The sequence below is a fragment of the Sorex fumeus genome, unplaced genomic scaffold (assembly GCF_029834395.1).
Source record: "Sorex fumeus unplaced genomic scaffold, SorFum_2.1 ptg000009l, whole genome shotgun sequence".
Lineage (NCBI taxonomy): Eukaryota > Metazoa > Chordata > Mammalia > Eulipotyphla > Soricidae > Sorex > Sorex fumeus.
In genome coordinates, this window is record NW_026606066.1 from 31,884,934 (window position 1) to 31,905,810 (window position 20,877).

Consider the following 20,877-nt stretch of genomic DNA (forward strand, 5'->3'; position numbering starts at 1 on the left):
CTGCTCGCCTGCCACGTGCGCTCGCCCTTGCTCCATCCCCAGGACATTCCCTTTTGCGACAGGAGCCGTAAAGTGAGGGAGGGGCCCAGTGTCCAGAAACTCCACAGACTCCGTGCTAACCCGTATCTGTCGTGTATTTACTAGATGTGAATATGTATCTTAGCTTTTATGTCTTAGTTGATAAGATTTGGTACATTATTTCGGGGACCTGCAAATGCTAAAAAAAAAAAAAAATCCCAAATAAATTAACAGTTTGCATCTTTGTCAAATTTTAGTTTATGAAAGATCTTATAGGACCACTACTGTCACTGTCACTGTCCTCCGGTTGTTCATCGATTTGCTCGAGTGGGCCCAGTAACGTCTCCATTTTGAGACTTATCACTGTGTTTTGGCATACTGAATATGTCATGGGTAGCTTGCCAGGCTTTACTACATTTAACATTTTTTATTTATAAATTTATTGGTTTGGGAGGTCCACACCCCCAGCTGTGCTCAGGACTTAGTCCTGGCACAGAGTGTTCAAAGATCATTCCTGGTGAAGCTCAGCGGACCATGCCAGAGGTCCAAGCTGTTTGGTTACTTAATCACTTAATCACTTAACTTCCCGTTAGTCGTCGATTTGCTCGAGCGGGCGCCAGTAATGTCTCCATTTGTCCCTGTTGCGTGCTAGTGTAGCCCAATGGCATCTCTGTTTGGTTACATTCAGGGCAATTCCAATCTCTCTGGCCCAGAAGCACTTTATTTTATTTTATTTTTTTTTATTTTACTTTATTTTTTTAATGTCAGATGTCAGGGGCTTCATCCACAATGGGGCATAAATGTAAGGTGGTTACAAGTTTATAAGGTGGAGATTTATTAATACTAGACAGTTGGGTTACTGTGTATCCTTGGATATTTAAACATAGTCAAATTCTAATGATGCTTCAAGTCTGAGCAGCAAATATCTTTCCATGCCCACCTCGGTTAGAAGTAATCACATCTTCCTATGGATTCCCTACTCTGTTGAGGTGCTTATTAACTTCCATTTTGTCCCCCTTAGGATTGCTGATGAACCTTTTCTTTGTTCATAAGACAGAGATTTCAAAAAGGGCTGTGGTAATATTTCTGCACAGCTCTCACTATTATACCTTACACATCACAGGATCTCATCCAAACTGTGAGTACATGACTGATCGATGCTCCCAGAACTTCCCTTTTCATTGCCAAGTAGTGCATGATCTTAAAACCAGTTCCTGCAAACTCATAAGATCCACTCTCCAATCTTTAAAACCAACCTTTGCACACACTAAAATATTTTGACAAAATAAGCAGATCATTCAACACAATCAACTTCTTAACTCACCGAGACTAAAGTGGGGGGTGTCACAGGAATTTCAACAGGTGCAGGCACTCTTGCTTTTTCTGTCACCTAGGAAATTGACAACAGATATTATTACAAAATGCCCATGAGATTATGGAAAATCTCACAAACTATTGATATATGCAAAATTATAAAAATTATAACTCGAGAAAAAGAGCTATGGCCTACACCTTAATCATTAAAATTGAATCTGAGCATTGCAAGGGAGAAAATAAGAGTGCAGTAATTCCTAAGTCTCTGCATATACACTGGCAGAGCACAAGACAGCTCAATAGGCCGAGATGAAGAAGCAGCTCGAAGTCCAGGGACTAACCTTGGCTTCCCTCCCGTGCAGCATTTCAAAATGCTCCTCACGGACTGTGCCACCGGTGATGCTCACTCCTACTTCCTTCTTTACCTCAATGCCAGCCTGACTCTTGTAAGTCTCTGGCGTGTCTGCGAAGGGGAACTGGGGTGAAGGCGTAGGCTCGACTCTCACTCGAGTCTCACCAGGCCTCACAGTTGGTGCCTTCACTGATTTGGTGATCTTCTGAGCAGAAGTTGTAGATGACAACTCTTTTTGTAATGTAGCAATAGCACTACCGGCTATTGATGCCTAAATAGAAATAGAGTCAGAAAATAAAGTCATCTGATTGTCATCTGTGTCATCATTCAGAAGTACTTCACCTCTTACATTCCTAGAATAAATCTGCATTTATTTTCTATATGTTTTTTATGGGCTGGAGCGATAGTACAGTGGTAGGGTGTTTGCCTTGTCCTCACACAGCCCGGCCAACCCGGGTTTGATTCTTCTGCCCCTCTTGGAGAACCCAGCAAGCTACCGAGAGTATCTCGCCTGCACAGCAAAGCCTGGCAAGCTATCCATGACGTATTCATTATGTCAAACACAGTAACAACAAGTCTCAAAATGGAGACATTACTGGGCCCGCTCAAGTAAATCGATGAACAATGGAAGGACAGTGTTTGTTTGTTTTGTTTGTTTTTTATAAATACTCTCACAATCACTCTTATGGCTAATGAAGCTATTGCCCATTGAAAAGCTCATATTCTTTCCAGGCAGTTTGAAACATAGAACAGAAAATATTTTAAGGATTTTTATTAAAGGCCTGTGGAGATAGCACATGGGTTAAGGTGTTTGCCCTTAGCTCAGATAGAGAATGGAGGGCCAAATAAAGGGTGTTGGGAGGATCCTCCCAGGATGGGAGATGAGTGCTGAGAGTATACTCTAGACCGAACATGATTGCCACTCAATGCCTCTTTTGCAAACCACAGCACCCAAAAGGAGAGAGAGAACAAAGGGGAATGCCCTGCCACAGAGGCAGGGTGGGATGGGGGAGACAGAGGGTGGAAGGGATACTGGGATCAGTGGTGGTGGAGAATGGGCACTGGTGGAGGGATGGGTGTTCGATCATTGTATAACTGAAACCCAAGCACAAAAATTTGTATATCTACAACTGTACCTCATGGTGTTTCACTAATAAAAATCTAAAAAAAAAAAGGTATTTCCCTTGAAGCCCCTTGGGATCCTAGGCACCCAAAATGGTCCCTTAACACCTTTAGAGAACACTCCTGAGCACAAAGCCAAGAATAGCCCCTGAACATCGCTAGGTGTGGTTCCCCACAGCCACCCTTCCCTAAAAAAATTGTACTGAGGGTTTCTTATTTTACATTTTTATCATAAAAGGATAGAGTGTCTTGGAAAACTCAGGCATGAGTTTTCACTTTACTTATCCCAATGAAAGCTGTATTTGAAATACAGGGAGAAAATTAAAACCAAGAAATTATCTTAAACGTTTGATAATTTCTGAAGAGTAATTTTTAAATGGCACATTCAGCAAAAAAATCCTTGTGAAATGTAAAAATATCAACATTCAGAAAATTATTTTAAAGACTTCCTTACTGTTTTTAATTCTGTTACTGTCCATAGTTATTTGCTTTTAAGATTACCCCAAAATATAGCTATGAAATGTACATAATAGTGCTTTCAAAACATATCACATTTGGATTCTAACTTATGACTATGTTTAATAAGAAGAACATGAAGTAATAATGAGGATTATTGTATAATTAGGCTGGAGCGATAGCACAGCGGGTAGGGCGTTTGCCTTGCATGCAGCCGACCTGGCTAACCCAGGTTTGATTTCTCAGCCCCTCTTGGAGAGCCCAGCAAGCTACCTAGAGTATTTTGCCTGCACGGGCTGGCAAGCTATCTGTGACGTATTTGATATGCCAAACACAGTAATAAGTGTCACAATGGAGACGTTACTGGGCCCGCCTGAGCAAATCGATGGACAACGGGAGGACAGTGACAGTGATTGTATAATTGAATAAGGTTTTTACATGTATTAATTCACATTTGATGGCAGAGATAACGAGGAAGAGTAGGACACACTAATTGAGGGCTGTTTGATTCTACAATCTAAAATACCACCTCTGGATCCTGGCATAATATGAATATATGATTTTTCAATGTCTTTATCATTAAGATAAATTTCCAATTTAGTTACATTGATCTGCCTCACAACATAAAGAAAGCTAAGCTGAATTATAAAATGTGAACACAAATCATAAAATGTGAACAACAGAGAAGCCTGTATTGTCTTCTCAGAAGTGTAAGATGACCACTTGGTGCTCTATGCTCACCCTGCAGGGCAAGTTTCAGAAAGCAGACTTTCAGGAAGTTCAGTAGTCCACCACGAATGCAAAGAGATATGGGCCAAAGAGGCCCACTTGGCTGAGGCCAGAGATAAACTTCACCATACACTGATCAGGATTTCCTTTGATATAAGCATTTCCTTGTCATGTTCCTTAACTTACCTCATATCCTTGTTCTGTCTTAGGAACAGAAATTTTTGAAACAGTAAAATGAGGGCTTGCTGTGCGAGGGCGTTTATCCACATGGACTAATCTATCAGTTGTATAATCTGTAGTTTTCTTGATCTGCATTGAAATGAAACTCAGTGAGAGTGCTGTTGATCAAAGACATAGCCATTAAGCTTGAGTACCAATGCATAGGGTAAAAATTAGCAAGTACAGACTCACCTGTGATGATATTTGCATTCCCATTTGATCAGTAGTTTTGATATGAGTCTCAGAAGGAGCCTGGATTACTTCAGGCTTGACTGCTTTAGGGACAACATGTGGTTCAGAGGCTGGACGCTGGGGATGCTCAGCTACCTTTGTGACAGAAACCTGCTCCTTATAGCCATAATCCAAAGTGGTCTGCTGAGCGTAGGATTCTTCGAGATGCCTGGGCTCTCTGGGCTCTCTTGGCTCTCTAATGCGGGCTTGATCTACTGCAGCCACAACTGTTGCTACAGCTTCTGCCTTTTTCCCAGCGCCCACCTGGAAACAAGGTTTCCAGAATTAATGCAAAGTAATGTCAAAGGCAGGTTGGGACAACTATGATCACTAGAACAGACCATAGTAGGCAGTAGCACCCACATTACTAGGATATAGTGATGTCTGCAGAAACATAACTCAGAAATACATTTAGAAACTTAATATTTACTTATCATGATGTACTGCATCCTCTTAAATAGCTCTCTATATAATTGCTTAGACTAGACGTGAAATCACATAGACACACATAAGACAAAACAGTAAGTTTATAAAGAAGAAGTGTGATTGTGAATTTCTCTAACATTTTATCTGAGACAGTCAGTTTTTGGGAAGTCAGAATTTAGGGACTGTTTATCTTCATTGATAATTTTATCATCTTATTAATCGTTTTATTTGGTGTTGATGAAGTGACAATGATGATGAGGTGCACTTAAAATACTGTCATGGTCTCATCCAGAAAAAAGCCATTGCTATAGTATTGTACAGCCACATGCAAATCCGAGATAACATGAAAACTCATGAACACTAAGGGAGCATTTTAATTTACTTATTATTCCCTAGGGAGGAGAGTGTTCTAATTTATTATAAAAGATCCTTCTTGAGACATGTGAATGGAGATATTGTGATTAAAGTGAAAGTGCTATCTTATTTGGGTTCGAAAGAACAACCTTTCAGAGTGAAGTTCAATTTACTTTCATTATCACTACTCGTTAAAGTGAAGAAGGAAACAGAAATGCTGTTTCCTTATTTCTATGAATCTGATTAACATAAACAGGAACACAGTTTGCAGAAGAATTTCTCTTTTAAAGAAGCAAATCATTTGATAGGGCTTGCACATCATGATTCCATGTAATGCTAGAAAACAGCATTTCAAAAAAATCACATCATTGCATCCATCAGTGTTCTTCAAAAGTAAGGCTGAAATATTATGTTAATATCAGTTTTTCTTTCTACTGCTATGAATAGAATCTAGATTATATCTGAAATGTTTTGCCAGTATGCTGCTTATGTATCTCTTTAAGTTATTCTCTGAACTATTTATGATATAAATAAGGTTTTTCTCAAGGAAGAATTATACTTTTAGTGATCGTGGACTTCATCCAGCGTTTATTCTAGGAAGTCACAGTTCAGTTTTCCTCAAAGGATTGCAAATATCTTTACTTTAAATTTTATCTTAGAATAAACTATAAAATGTAGCTGAAACTTAGGTAAGTGAAAGTTGCTCATTTGTTCCTACTTTTATTTTCTACCAAATATGCTGTTAGTAAACAAATTTGAGAGTCTTTTTTCATTTATTTGTTTTGGGGCCACACTGGGAGTGCTAAGAGATAACTCTTGGGATATGGGAATACCAGGGATTGAACCCAGGTTGGTCACATACAGGCAAGTGCCCTACCTGCTGTACTATCTCTCTGACCTCTTAATAGATATTAAATTTTAATGGTTAACACAAATTTTATATTATAGATATAAATATTTGAATTTGTAGAGTAATTACATTTACATTATAGCTCACTCAAACTAATCTATGGGGTAGGTTCAGTTTTCATTTTATTTAGCAACAAGTTATGTTTAGGATCATAGAAATTATTATTAACAACTGAAATATAGAAATCATTTTTGGGAGTACTCCAAAGCAGTGATCGGGGGCCTGTGGCCTCTCCAAACTATATTTGACCACTGACCCTGATATTCAAGGCAAGTGTTATGTTTGTGCTTGTAGGCAGTGGTGCTGGGGACTACTAAGGTCACTAGGAAGAATCTGAAGGCTTCAAGGGCTATACCTGACGGTATTGGGGGCTAGGGTGTTGCAAAGATGAAGACTGAACTAGGGACCTTGTGTGTCTCGACCCCTGAACTATTTTCCCAGGTCCTAAAATATGTAAAACTTGTTTTTGAGAGCATGCCAGGGCTTACTCCTTTTCTTAACACTCAGAGAACACTCCTGCTAGTATTGGGGGAACCTTATAGGGTGCCAGAATCAAACCTTAGTTGGCTGTGTGCAAAGCAAGTGCCAAATCCACTGTACTATCTCTCTGATCCCAAAATATTTAAGTTTTACCCTTACTTTAAAATGTGTGCAAAGAATAAAAATATCTTAACTATGCCAAAGTCATTGTAAATTAGGGAAGTATCCATGTATTTCTCCTGAGTTAATACACATTGGTATTGATGCTTGTGGGACTCTTTAGACAATTGTTGATGAGTACTCTATGCTGGTAGCTTCTTTCTTAGTTTATTTAATTTCTCCTCTCATTTTTTCTTTTTGGGTTCTAGATGAACAAGATCAAATATTAGATTAGAAGTGCCCCAACTAATATCAGTTAAATGCTGAGATTTAATTTAGAAACGACACCCAAAATAGGGTATGGATTATGGCTTTTTAAATAGGAATGCTAAATATTCTTCTGGAGGAGCTGGGCTGAATCTCAGTATTTGTTAATAAATTAAAGGATTACATAAAACATTTGGGGCATGGTTTATGATGGATGGATGAAAGGTTTAGAAATATGATGATGAAATGAAATAAAAAACAATTCTTTTCATCTCCACAGCATCAGTTTTAGTTTTTATCTCATCATGAAAAAAGATGCATTTGTTCTTGACCAATAGAAAATCCCCTCTAGTTCTTGGCAGGCTGGTCAGTTCAGTAGTTTAGTCATGGCAACTATTGCTTTGGGTGTAGACATTTTCCAGCTTTTATTAGTAGTTAATTTTTAACACAAAAATAAGATAGTCAAGTTTATATAATTCAGAACAAATATATATATTTAAAATAGTTTGTCATCAATGAGACTTCTTAAATGCTGATATATTCTTCAGTATTAGATTAAAATATTTCTCTTAGATCATGTTTTGGGGAGAGTTGGGGAGGTTTGAGCTGCACCCAACTGTGTTTAGGCCAATTGCTGGCTCTCTGCTCAGGGATTATTTCTTCAGAACTTGGGGGACCATATGTGGTGCTGGGAATTGGGTCAGCTGCAAGGCAAATACCTTAACCACTATATTATCTCTCTGGCCCCTTAAATATTTTTTTATAAAACACCAAAGATATAGAGACAGAAACAACATTAATGAAAATATAAACAGAGCTCAGCTAATGTCTTAATGAAATTTTGAAACTTAGTTGCAAATTTCCAAATACTATATTAACAATAGATAATAATAGTGAGGTATTTTCCTAATTACCCGATCTGGAGAAAACTATAAAGTTCATGGGAAATTGATAATTCATGGAAATTTTAGAGCTACAAATAGATGCAGTAACCATATATGAATCTGTTCTGGTTGAATCAATCACTCCTTGTTTAGATTTTAATGTTACATCTTGCTTAGTTGAGAAGTACTAGAGCATTATCATTTTCTCAGCTCCTTTTCTTATCTGATATTTACATTGGGGGGAGATTCCACAAGGAGAAAATTATAGATTATTTACCAACTAAGTCCATATTCTACAATGAAATATCCTGAATTTATAAGAATGCATACATAAGAACGTACATCTTCATGACAATAAGATTCATGACATACATTTTTATGTTAATGGAGTATCTTAGCCTACATGCAATTTCACTCATCAACTTCCAAAGATTTTCCTAGATGTTAACAATAAAATATAAAAAAATGAACAAATCATTGGATAAAGGAATATCTAGTAATATTAATAATAACAAGTAATTTTAGCCCCCAACTATTTGAAAACTAAATTAGGTTAATAATGCCTCAAATACTTACTACCAAGAAAATTATTTTACTTGATTTTTGGTATTAATGTATTATAAAAGGGATTTCACATAAGATTTCATATTAAATATATTATAATAGAGGATTTCACATGATATTTGGTATTAATATATTATAATTGGGGTTTCACACTTGAAATATCAATAGTCACCTTTCCATGAGTAACTTGCATTTGTTCTTGTCTAGTAGTCATTCCTTCTCTAGTTCTCAGTATTGCTTCTTGTTCTTTGGCTTTCGCAGTAGCAACTGCTATTGTAGACAAGGCAGTTTTCTCAGCTTCCTTTCTAATCTAATTATCATGGTAAAATGAAGGTTTAAATTGTATAGGTTTCCAGATACACATGGTTTGACCCTTCCCCACCCCTCTTAGTGAGGATACAAGATGAAGTTATTCAGGGTTAACCACACAAAATAAGTTAATTTATACTTGAAAATGTTTGCATATACTCACTAGGAATCACAAAAATTTAGAAATAGTAACTTAAAATTTTTGTGATGATTCCATATATTGGTTTAATAAAATCAGTTTAATCTCCATGCACATAATAATGTGAATAAAATGAATGACAAATATTATAAAATTAAAATCAAATATGCTGATAAAGTTAATGGTAGATGGTCACACATTGATCACTAATTTTTAGTTAGTGATTCAAAAGGTAAAATATAAATAAATAATTTTATCAGGTAGTAGTAACTGTTTCACTGGAAAATTAGTTTAAATATGAACTTTCCCCATTTCGAATATCTATATTCACCTTTTCCTGAGAAATTTGAACTTGCTCTCTTTTGGTAGTGATGCCTTCTCTAGTTGTTGATACTAAATCTTGTTTTTTGATTTTGGGAGCGGCAACTATGACTTTAGGTGCCACTGTTTTTCTAGTTTCTTTCATTATCTGGTTATACAATTAAAAATGAGAAAATTATTAAATGTCCTATTATTTCTAATATGGTTTCACAACTGAGAAGGTAAGTAAGTTTCTTTCTGTTCAAGGGTATTTTAATCGCATGCCTATATAATTTCTTGCTTTAAGTATCCTTAATATTTCATTGTAACAGTATGAAGATAAGCCTAGTCTAAATGGAAGAACACATAATTAGCAATGAAAAGATAAAGAATGAATTCCTCTTTATCCTGTGATTCTTACTGTAGTTAATGGGAAGTTCTAATTACCAGAATTTTCAATTACCGTAAATAACCCAGAATTTTCATTTCATTTTTATAAGCTGGAGTCTACTTCACTATTTAGGTGAATTATCATGTATTAGTAACAATACAAGGAAAGTCTATAAGTTAGGTATGAAAAGTGTAAGTGAATGCTAGAATGGTGGCAAAGAGTGCATAAGAGACTTTAAAGTGTTCTATTTTAGCTATCAGAAGAAAAAGAGGTGAAAAAGTGTGATTATATCCACAAATAAAACATAGGTGGCTTGCAAGTGAAATGATGGAATAGTGAGAGAATGTCACACCCACAAGAAGTCATCACCTTTTCATGTGTTATGTGTATTTGATCATCTTGTGTGGCAATTTCTTCAGAAGCTTCAAGGGTTGTTTCTAGTTTTGTGGATTCTGCTGTGGTATCTACCTCCATAGATACAGCAGATGTCTCAGCTTTCTGTATTATCTAATTTTTTAGAGTAAAATCAACATTTGAGTTTCAAATGACACAAATACCCTTGCAATATTACAGTGAACACAGATTGTTTAATGGTGAAAGGGAAAATATCACATCTCCATTTTAAGGGAATATCTTTGTGCTTCAAATATGGACTTTTGTTTTACTGAAGCTTATTTGCACATTTACCAATTTGTTTTATAAATTGGGTAAGTGCACATCTTTGAGACATAATTTAACTTGAGTGTTTGTATTGAAGGACCGTTGTCAACTGACCAGAAAACTACAGCCATGCTGAACTTGCTAGTCACCAGCATTGCAATGGCAAAAGAGACACTTGCATATCTTGATTAGGTCAAGTAGAATTCTTATTTATTCAGAGTCTGTCTAATTATAAGGAGAGAGAAATCCATCCAATAGCCTCTGAGTATCTTTTAAGTATATAGTGATCTCAACTGTGCCTTTTTTTTTGTTATATATTCTGGTAACAGCAAAAAGCATGAGATCAAGAATAATAAACAAAAGTATTCCCCTGATCTTGAGAAAATTCAAATATATGCCTCTTTGCTGACACTTTAAGGCTTAATTTTACACTGGGAAGAATAAATTTTGGTAACATTGAGGTTGTTCTTATATGGCTCTATAGCACATAAGGAGGAAACACTTGATTTCTGTTGAGTCAAACAGGAATAGACTACATTCTTAAAGAAGTACTGGTTTTCACCAATACCTTCACTTTCCTTTTAAATTTTGTTGGAGTTTTTGTCACTGGTGGGTATGTGCACACATACACGTATGCATACATGTGCACATACTCCTACACACTTGTTTGTATCTTATACATGCAACAGTTATGTGTAACAGTCTGAGTAACCAATGGCTCAGGCTATGCATGAAAACTTTACTGTATCAGTGAATAACTCTAGTGGACAGGAATTAATCTATTTTTTACTTTGGTGTGTTTTAGAATGTTACAGATGTGCTCCAAACTGTTCTATTAGATAAACAATTTCCCCAAAACCAATAAACTGAATAGAAATTGTTACTACTCAGTGAGTTTCAGTACAATATCAAACAACAACAAAATCTTCATTTAGGAGTTTTTGTTATAAAGTACATACAGCTGACTAGTGTATCATGTTTATCAGTAAACTTGAGTATTTACAAAATCAAACTTACTGTTTCTTGAGTTATCTTTTGTTCGTGTTTTGCAGTAATTTCTCCAGTAATTCTTGTTTCTTGCTCTTTGGCTTTAGCTGTGGAAATTACTACTTTTGGTACAAATGCTTTTTCAGTTTCTTTTCTTATCTGAAATAAAAAAAATAAAACACAGGGCCTTATTGTCTCCTTATCTAAGATTGCAGTACCATAATGCTTACTATTAAAATTTATAATTTGAAGAAAGAAGCAAAATCCTCTTCCTGATGACAATGCTAATCAATAAATTCCTTTTCATATGTATGACTACAATCTTCGTCACTCTAAACTTAGTGAGGATACAGAGAGAAAAAAGTTTGACTCAACACTGATTTTGTTTTTGTTTCTATGTTATTCCATTTCCCCTTTTTGCTATTGTTGTGTTGTGATTACTGGAGGTCACATACACTTGGTTGTGATATTTTCACACTTCAGTTGTAAAGTTCACCAGAGGCAACTTTGTTGTGAGAACTTTGTTGTGAGGATTCCCCAATAGCAGAGCCACTGGGATTGCACTGGGGTACATAATGTGGTGCTAGGAATTGAATCGGATGCCTCACCAGCTTCAGGTTTACAAGACAAGTTTTTTTTTTTTTTTTTTGCCAGTGTAGTGCTATCCCTGGTTCCCCAACACTTTTTGATTTGCAGGAGAGAGTTAATGTTTTTTTTAAAAAGACTTCCAATTTATATAAATGATATTGTGCAATGTTATTTTATGCTACTGTATAATATAAAGATTATTTTTGTAAGTTATTTTTCAGTTTTGAAGCCACACTCAGCACTACTCAGGGCTATTCCTACTATGTTGCTCAGCGGCCCGTGTGGTTCCAGTGATGGGACACAGCTGGCCACTTACATGCAGAATTTCACACTAGTCATTTGACCTATGTCCCTGACCCCTAAAGGTAATCTTAGAGCATAAGCTATAAGGATATAAGGTTTTGGAAATAATTTTTCTGATTCTTTAACTTCATATGTGAGAAATTAAGTATAGACAATTTTTATGTACATTTATACAACAAAAACTTCCTGAAATATTGTGATAGCAAGACATCTCTTATAAAATTGAGATATTGTGGGTCAAAATTCTGTATCTATTCCAGGAAAAAATGCTTTTCAAATGTTTAGCACCCTGTTGGACCTGGATCCTGGATGCTTAGGAGTGTATGTGCATGTGTGTGTGTGTGTGTGTGTGTGTGTGTGAACTCACTGCTGGGTTTGTTTTCCTCATTTTCTTTTTTTTTTTTTGCATTCTCATACATTATCACTAATATTCAGGATATCAGATTTGAAAGAGGTTTGAAAGTTCATCTTCTCAAAGCACCCAATTGACAATCGGTTTCGAGACCAATAGTCTTACTAATTAGGCCTTATATATTCTATCCCTGAAGGCCCTAATTATTGGATGGTGTGGGCTGTCCTTTTCACTTTTCTGGTCATTTGATCTACAAAGGCCAGGCTGTCCATCTCACTTGAAATTCATCCAGGATGTTCACCCAAGGAGGCAAGAAGCAATTGGGCAGTTTTTCAGCTTTTTTCAAAGATTGTGTGTTGAATCTTCATTTTACTTTTTCCTAGCACTCCCTCAGCAAGTGTTTTTTTTTTTTCCTGGCATCCTTTCCTCATTGCCTCCTGTTTAGATCAATACAGATCAGTGTAAGTGGGCTCCTGTTTTGGCCCCCCACTGTGTGTTCATGAAGATCCCTTTCTTCTACATCAGAGGAGTGTCCAGTGGTTTTATGGGACTTTGGTATTCTTTACCCAGGATACAAGGAGATGTCAGGATAACCATGTTGTACAAGTAACAACACTCTTCACAGTAAACATTATCTATGTTAACAAGGGTCACTGTCACACTGTCACTGTCACACTGTCACTGTCTCTGTCCCTCCATCGTTCATGTATTTGCTCGAGCGGGCACCAGTAACATCTCCATTGTGAGACTTGTTACTGTGTTTGGCATATTGAATACGTCACGGGTAACTTGCCAGGCTCTGGCCGTGCAGGCAGAATACTCTCAGTAGCTTGCTGGGCTCTCTGAGAGGGGCAGAGGAATTGAACCCGGGTCAGCCGCGTGCAAGGAAAACGCCCTACCCGCTAAGCTATCACTCTGGCCCTAAGTTAACGAAGGTAGCAAGCGGAATTTCACATCAAAAGCCATTTTCACCTGTTCATGAGTTACGTGCATCTGCTCTTGTTTTGACATAATTACTTCTCTGGTTCTTGATTTTAATTCTTGTTCTTTGGCTTTATCGGCGGCCATTACTGCCTTGGTTACAGCAGTCTTCTCCGCCTCCTTTCTTATCTGGTTTACATGGGGGGAAAGAAAGGAAACACTTTAATGCACCTTATATAAAAAAGTCGCAGTGATAAATCAGGATAAAGACATAAATGTCACACAAGAGAGGATAAGAAGCCAAGCTAGAGTGATTTTAAACTATAACAGAAAATCTATTCAAATATAAGGTGGGAAATTATCCTGGATTTATAACACTTCTCAACCATGAATCAAATCTCACATTTGTTTTGAGGAAAGTAAAAGCAGTGATATTTGGGGAAAGCTTAGAGAAAGGTAAATGTCTGCCCTGCAATAATGGTTTCAAGCCTGGCTCTTGTAGTGAATGAGCTCTGGATTTAAGTGCTCTGGACTGTAGCACTGAAAGCAAGAGTGCTCACTGTTTGGCAGATTTTTTCTGGCCTCTACTTGACCTCTCTCAGCCAGGCACCTTATACTTTGAATACCTCAAACGACTTCCTGTTCTCCTTCCTAATAGTTAACTCTTGCCAGTCTAACTGATGACAAAGAACAGTCACTTTGTCAAGTAGCAATTTTTTGAATACCTTTGGTGTTTTAGATCACCATTTGCTGCTGACCTCCAGTGCTATCCTCAGAATGACTGAGGCATTGGTTGGTCAGGTCAGCCTGGCTGCCCTGTGCATACCTGTTCTTGAGCAGGTTGGATGTGCATGGCAGTCGTGGTTGTCCTCTGAGCAGTCTGCTCTACAGCACTGATAACCGGTTCTCTCACTCTGGCCATATCAACTGCAGCAACTACAGTCGCAACAGCTGCACTCTTGTCAGTTTCTTGTCTCACCTGGGTTAGAAATGACCAAGTATATTGTTCTTTAAAATGACATGCCTGGTAGATAATACAAAAGCATACAGACACCGAACTACCTGTGTTAACTTAGATGCGTGCAGATGCAATTATCAGTGCCAAGAGAGAGTTTCATGAGGTATGTTACAAATACTTGACAAAATTTTTACATATATTTTATAAAGTTCTCAGAGGTTAGCATCTTGGTCCCAATGAAGAATACTTTCATAGGGCTGGAGCAATAGCACAGCGGGTAGGGTGTTTGTCTTGCACGATGTCGACCTGGGTTTGTTTCCTAGGATCTCGACTCGGGTACGTTTCCCAGGATCCCATATGGTCTCCCAAGCATCGTCAGGAGTAATTCCTAAGTGCATGATCCAGGAGTAACCCCTGTGCATCGCTGGGTGTGACCCAAAAAGCAAAAAAAAAAAAAAAGTATAGAGCCAAATTGGCTCTTCTGTTTTCTATTATGTTCTGAATTCATCGGACTTTTTCCTTCCACTTACACACCGTGTGGATTTTGGTCTGAGAAACCAGAATGGGCAATGAAGTAAAACTGAACAAGATAATCTCTAACAATTTCTTGGGGGGGGGGGGGGGGAGGAGAGGTGGGGGAGGGGATGGAAGGGGGCGAGGTGAGTGTGTGACACAGCGTTGCACAGGGTTTACTCCTGGCTCTGCCCCGAGGAATCACTCCTGGCAGTCCTAACTCAGGTCAGCCTCAGGGCAGACAAGCGCCCTACCTACAGCAGTATCCCTCTGGCCCCTGATGGTACCTCTTTTGCACCAGCAGCTCCTGCCGCGAAGGTCGTGCTGGCTGACATGCTGGCAGCAGCGCTCGCAGCCCCGCTGACCGTCACTTGCTCCTGGAGCCCGTATCTCCCTTCCCATCGCTCTTCTGTCCGGATCTGCGTGGAGCTCGTCACCGTGGTTTCTCTCATCTCAGCCTCCGAGGAGGCCACGTAGCCCTCTTGCTTCCAAGGGGGAGGCACTTCGGGGCCCGAGGCCAAGGTGGGCGTCTGAGTCTTCCGTATGAGTAACGGGGACTTCACAGATCTGATGGGGGACGTGGACGTGGAGATCCTCCCCGCAGGAGACACAGACCTGAAAACCAAGCAGCTTGGTCAAGATGCGTCAAAAGAGGAATAGAATGTGGGATTTCGATCATGACAGGAAAATCTGGGAGTGTCTAAATCATGCATCAATTCCCCGCACCTATTTAGGGAGCAAATAGCGTTTGAAAGCAATTTGTTTTAAATCTCAGAAAGCCCATTTTGTTGTAATTCTTTATGAGAGTCACACTCAGATCTGAGTTACGTGCTCCTGTAACCGGTCTACTTTTTAGCATTAGGAAAAAAATTGTCATTTTCCTTAAAATATAGACAAATACATATGCATCACTGTCACTGTCACTGTCTTTCCGTTGTTCATCGATTTGCTGGAGCGGGCACCAGTAACATTGTGAGACTTGTTACTGTGTTTGGCATATCCAGTGCGTAGCTTGCCAGGCTTGCGGTGCAGGGGAGATACTCTCAGTAGCTTGCATGTTTCTCCCAGAGCAGCGGAGAAACCGAACTCTTCAGGTCCCCGGGTTAAGCAAGGCAAACACCCCACCCACTGTGCTAGCGCTCCAGCAATATATATACATATAAACAAATATGGTTAAAACTACTTGTCCTTGAGTTTCTTTGTGCTCCCAGTTTTAGGATGGATGGTGAGGGGATGTCACATAGGTGTTGACTCAAAATGTTTTTGCAGCTCTAGGCTAAAGTTTGCCCATGTTTTTCTGCAAGACTTTCCACAGCCATTATGTCATGTGCATATCCTGCCTAGAAAGAAGCTTTCTAGTTTCTCTTTTTATAGATTTATATATATATATATATATATATATATATATATATGCCAACAGTTGTAGGATACATCTAACATTTTGGATAGAGACTCTACAGTGTACTTTGGAAATTCTTGTTTCATTCAAAATGTTGTGGACTACTTTATCCTCATCTTTATTTTTTTTTCAGACTTCTTTAGAAGAACTTAGAGTTACTATGAGACTGGTTAATTCTAGAACTAAGGATTTTGTATAGTCTTTAATTTCATTGATTATACCCAAATGTGCCTTCTTTGAAACAATTTTCATCACTCTTTGTGAGTCCAAAGTAAAATAGCTTCAGTAAAAGAATCTTAAATTGAAAATTTATAACCAAAGAAAAGTGATCCTGATCTTGCATGGTCTTAGGCATTGCTTAATCAAGTTAAACTTTTTTTAAATAACTAATTTCTTAATAAAATTAGTTTCATTTCCCCTTTAGGTGGCAGTGTTGCCTTATAATTGTATTTACTGCATAGAGGGTAATAAAAAGATACTGTCACTACACAGTATTTAACTTATACTGATCATAAATGAAAAAATTTTACAATAACTAAGGCTCAAGGTAAAGTTAATATTTTCCCTAAACTACACAGTAAATTTCATCGTATAGTAAAGCATTAACTAGTTTCAAAAAAGTGTTTAATCATTTCTTTAAAAAGTGTTTATTTTCTTGAAGTAAATTTACTTTTCATATGTGCAATTGTAGGTAAACTCAAAGCGGATGTAGGGAAACATAACTATTTTGAAACTGATTTCCTTAGAGTTATAACAAACATTGGTTTAAAATAACTTAATTTGTATGCCAATTGATAAAAAGCAGTGACATGTACTTCACAAAGTTTCAACTTCAGGATTTTTTTTTGTACTTAGTAAGGTGGATTATAAGGAGTTAAAGACATGATTAGCATGACATAAATTATTAGCAGCAGGTTGCAGGTAAGCCCATAACTGTGAAAATCAATGTAATTTGAGTCATTATAGGAAATTATAGGAAAGTGCTTATTTCTGCTATTACAATAAAAATAATCCCTTGGTCACAGCAAGATACAATGCCCTTATTCAATAAAATATATTTGCCTTACTTTCTGACAAAATCAAGATTAAACCATGAAACATTTAGGAAGTAGTCTATCTCGAATAGTCATTATTTTTTCCACAAATGGGACATTTGTATTTTTTAATTATTGCAAGGTGAATTTGGAGGCTAAGAAATTAAGACTTGTTAATGAACTCTCAGAATTGTTCAAACTTCCTCCTAGGAAATCACAGAAGCTCTGGAATTCTAAATATCTATTAGACTTGGATTAAAAATATGGCAAAACTTTTTTCTCCTTAGAAAGCACAACTGATCTCTCTTCTGGTGTTCAAACTTGTAGATAGCATAAAAAAGAATACTTAAAAAAATCTAATAGCCGAACACGCATTTTAAAATAAACCCTTTGTTCAAGGTTTCATATTTATATTTACTAATACATGCATTTAATCTTTTTAGTGCCAATATAGTAAAGATAGAAGATATCAAGCTTCTGTTTGTTTGTTTTAGTTTTCATGCCACACCCAGCTATATTCAGAGTATACTCCTGACTCTGCTCTCAGGGGCTACTTCTGGTGGTGCACAAGGGACTCTATGGGGTGCTGGGGATCAGCTTGGTCCACTGCATGCAAGGTAAGCACCCTGACCACTGTGCTATCTCTCTGGCCCCATTTTTGCATATAATTATTGAATACTACATTTCCTCACTGTGAAAATATTTGAGTCCTTTCATGTTACTTAGTTTTTCCATTTAAAATTGTAATTTGTGGAAGTTTCCTTAAACATATTTGACATTAGTTCTCTATTATAAACGCTGCAAATACAAGCCCTCAGGTCCGCTGTTTGCATTTGGCTCCTTTTATGGGGTCTGACTGGGCATCACCATATACTGCTGCTGTGTAGGTTAATGCACTGTTTCTACTCATGTGCCCTTTCCATTGTAGCATTTGTGCAATTGTGATAATATGTCGCATAAAATACCTTGAGGAAGGAATACCTTAATTTTCTTTTCACAAGTGCACCCTTTGGTTTAGCAATGTTCTTCTGCCTTACATACATTTTTACTTTGGAAGGATTAAATCTGAAATCTATTTTGAAAACCTCTCCCTTGCAAATGTTTTTCCCTAAGACTTTTCATATATATGTAATGAATATGCATGTTTAATCTTTATTTAAATTCAGCTCTTTATTCAGGAGATTTCTTTTGTAAATGGTGTGAGGTAGAGGGTAGAGATTTATTTTCTTTCAGACATGTAGCTTAACAGAGTAGCATTTGTTGTAGAGTAAAATATCCCTTTTTCCAATTAACTGGAAGTTCACTTGGTTTAAAAATTGAGTCCTGTATATGTGAATCTATTTCTGTACTCTTTGCTACCTCTGATGCATTTTCCAATCATTTATCACTACCATGCTCTTTGGAATATAGTAATTTTACAGCAAATTTGTATGTTTTTTAGGTCAGCTCTATCTTTATGCATATTCAATATTTTTCTGGAAGGAAAACTTTTCCTTAATATGTCTTACTTCATTTAATTGATCAACAATTTCTTTTTCGTTTTCTTCAAATTTTTCATATTTTTCAGCTTTTTTATATTAGTAAACTCAACATTAGTAAACCCAATTCTAAAGTTTCAAATCTGTGGTAAATAAATTGTATTTGATTATACAATTCTTGAGCCTTGTTAGTGTATGTTTACTTCTGAAATGTCTCCATGGGAAGGTGTTTGGAACACATTATGTGGCGTTCAGGGCTCAATAGTCACTCCTGGAGGTGCTTGGGGAACCATATGTAGAGCTGGGAATCAAACTGGAATTGGTTATAAGCAAGGTAAGTGCCTTATGCCTTGCCTCCTATACTACTTTTCTGGCCTCTGAAATATCTTCATCTTAAGTGAACACCAAAATAAACTTATTTCTTATATATAATAGCATAAGCACATGCAAAATATTTCGATGTTTCTGTTTAGTATTGACACAGAAGAACATTTGTATAATTATTTCTGTTTTTACAAGGCACCTTCAACAAATTGTCTTATTGATTCCTTCAAAACACCCTGAAGTCATTCTTATTGTGATTCTCTTATCAAAGACATAAGGCCTTAAGCAAATTACTTAACTTCTTTCGCTACATATAAAATTAGAAGGAATATTTATTAGAAGTAATTGTTACTACTTTTTTTGTTTTGTTTGGGGGGTGGGTTGAGCTCAGGGCTTATTCCTGGCTCTATGTTTAGGAATCACTGCTTTGGGGAAACATAGCCATGCTGGAGGTTGAACTCAGACCAGTCACATGTGTGGTAAGTGCCTTACCAGCTGTACTATCTCTCCAGCCCTTATTGTCACTGTTTAATGAGATAATGCTCAGAGAGTGCCAATCAAATGTCAGGTATAGAAAGAGCAGTATCTAGTAGGGGCTGTTTTGTAAATAATTATTTCTCTAGGTCAGTCTTAATTTGTTTAAAATACAAATTTATGAAGTAAAGGGCATTTATTGGCAATTTTGGACACTGAACCCCCAATCTTTGCACAATGAACCTTAAATTCTGTGTTTTTTTTTAATTTCTTGACCCCTAAGCAAACACTTATTAAACACTGTACAAATAAGAATGTAGAATTAAAATTCCAACTGTTCTCAAATATAAACTAATATAAGATCTGTGAAAATAATCTTAAATATCTTTTTGACTGGGCTGGAACGATAGCACAGCGGTAGGGCGTTTGCCTTGCACGCAGCCAACATAGCCAACCGAGTTCGATTCCTCCGCCCCTCTCGGAGACCCCGGCAAGCTACCGAGAGTATCTCGCCCGCAAGGCAGAGCCTGGCAAGCTCCCATATTCGGTATGCCAAACACAGTAACAACAAAGTCTCCAATGGAGACGTTACTGGGCCAGCTCGAGCAATCTTTTTGATTATCTTCTTTATTTAATGATACACTCTTCCTTCTATTTTTCTTCTTATGGATTTAACCTAGCCCAAAGATGCATTAGTAGATTTTACCTTACTGGAGATGGGGTCGGTGCTCGCACGTGTCTGACTGGGGAAGGGGACTGTCTTATTGGTGATGGGGACTGCTGTCGTATCGGCGATGGGGACTGCTGTCGTATCGGTGATGGGGACTGCTGTCGAGCTAACTGTGCTTTGGCAGGAACGGATGGTGGGGTTGGAGACCTTGACTTTGGCTTAGGAGGTATTCTGGGAGGTGTTTTGTGTGGCAGCTGTTGCCCAGTGGCACTGTCTATGACCATTTCAACTGTTGCAATTGATCTGGCATCAAAGTGGGCTTCAATCTTCTGGAAAAGAGGGAAACAAAAACCGCGTTGAGAAGGGATTGGTGAAGCACCCATATGCAAAATAGGAAAATCAACAGTTTAGAAAAGTACCTTTTCAATCCGGGTTTGTCTTGTTTCCGAAATCTGAGCAGTCGAAACAATTGTCTTTGTCTTTTTAGCGGGGACTACTTCTTCGCCTGCAAGAAGGGAAAGATACATCTTTAAGAAGATGAACCTGTTTTATTTAATTAATTGATTAATTAATTAATTAATTTTTGGCTTTTTGGGTCATGCCCGGCGATGCACAGAGGTTCTTCCTGGCTTTGCACTCGGGAATTACTCCT

At 37.5% G+C, this 20,877-nt stretch overlaps 1 protein-coding gene across 1 annotated transcript in view; it reads right to left on the reverse strand.

Moving 5' to 3' along the window:
- TTN (titin) overlaps positions 1-20,877 on the reverse strand; it is a 291,603-nt gene that overhangs the window by 263,155 nt on the left and 7,571 nt on the right. The window contains exons 5-16 of the mRNA XM_056110131.1: positions 20,645-20,730; positions 20,262-20,554; positions 15,134-15,461; positions 14,202-14,354; positions 13,427-13,564; positions 11,242-11,370; positions 9,205-9,342; positions 8,598-8,735; positions 4,403-4,705; positions 4,178-4,300; positions 1,674-1,955; positions 1,343-1,408 (exon numbers count right to left, since the gene is read on the reverse strand). Coding sequence (XP_055966106.1) covers positions 1,343-1,408; positions 1,674-1,955; positions 4,178-4,300; positions 4,403-4,705; positions 8,598-8,735; positions 9,205-9,342; positions 11,242-11,370; positions 13,427-13,564; positions 14,202-14,354; positions 15,134-15,461; positions 20,262-20,554; positions 20,645-20,730 — 2,177 coding nt within the window. The remainder of the gene's footprint in view (positions 1-1,342; positions 1,409-1,673; positions 1,956-4,177; positions 4,301-4,402; positions 4,706-8,597; positions 8,736-9,204; positions 9,343-11,241; positions 11,371-13,426; positions 13,565-14,201; positions 14,355-15,133; positions 15,462-20,261; positions 20,555-20,644; positions 20,731-20,877) is intronic.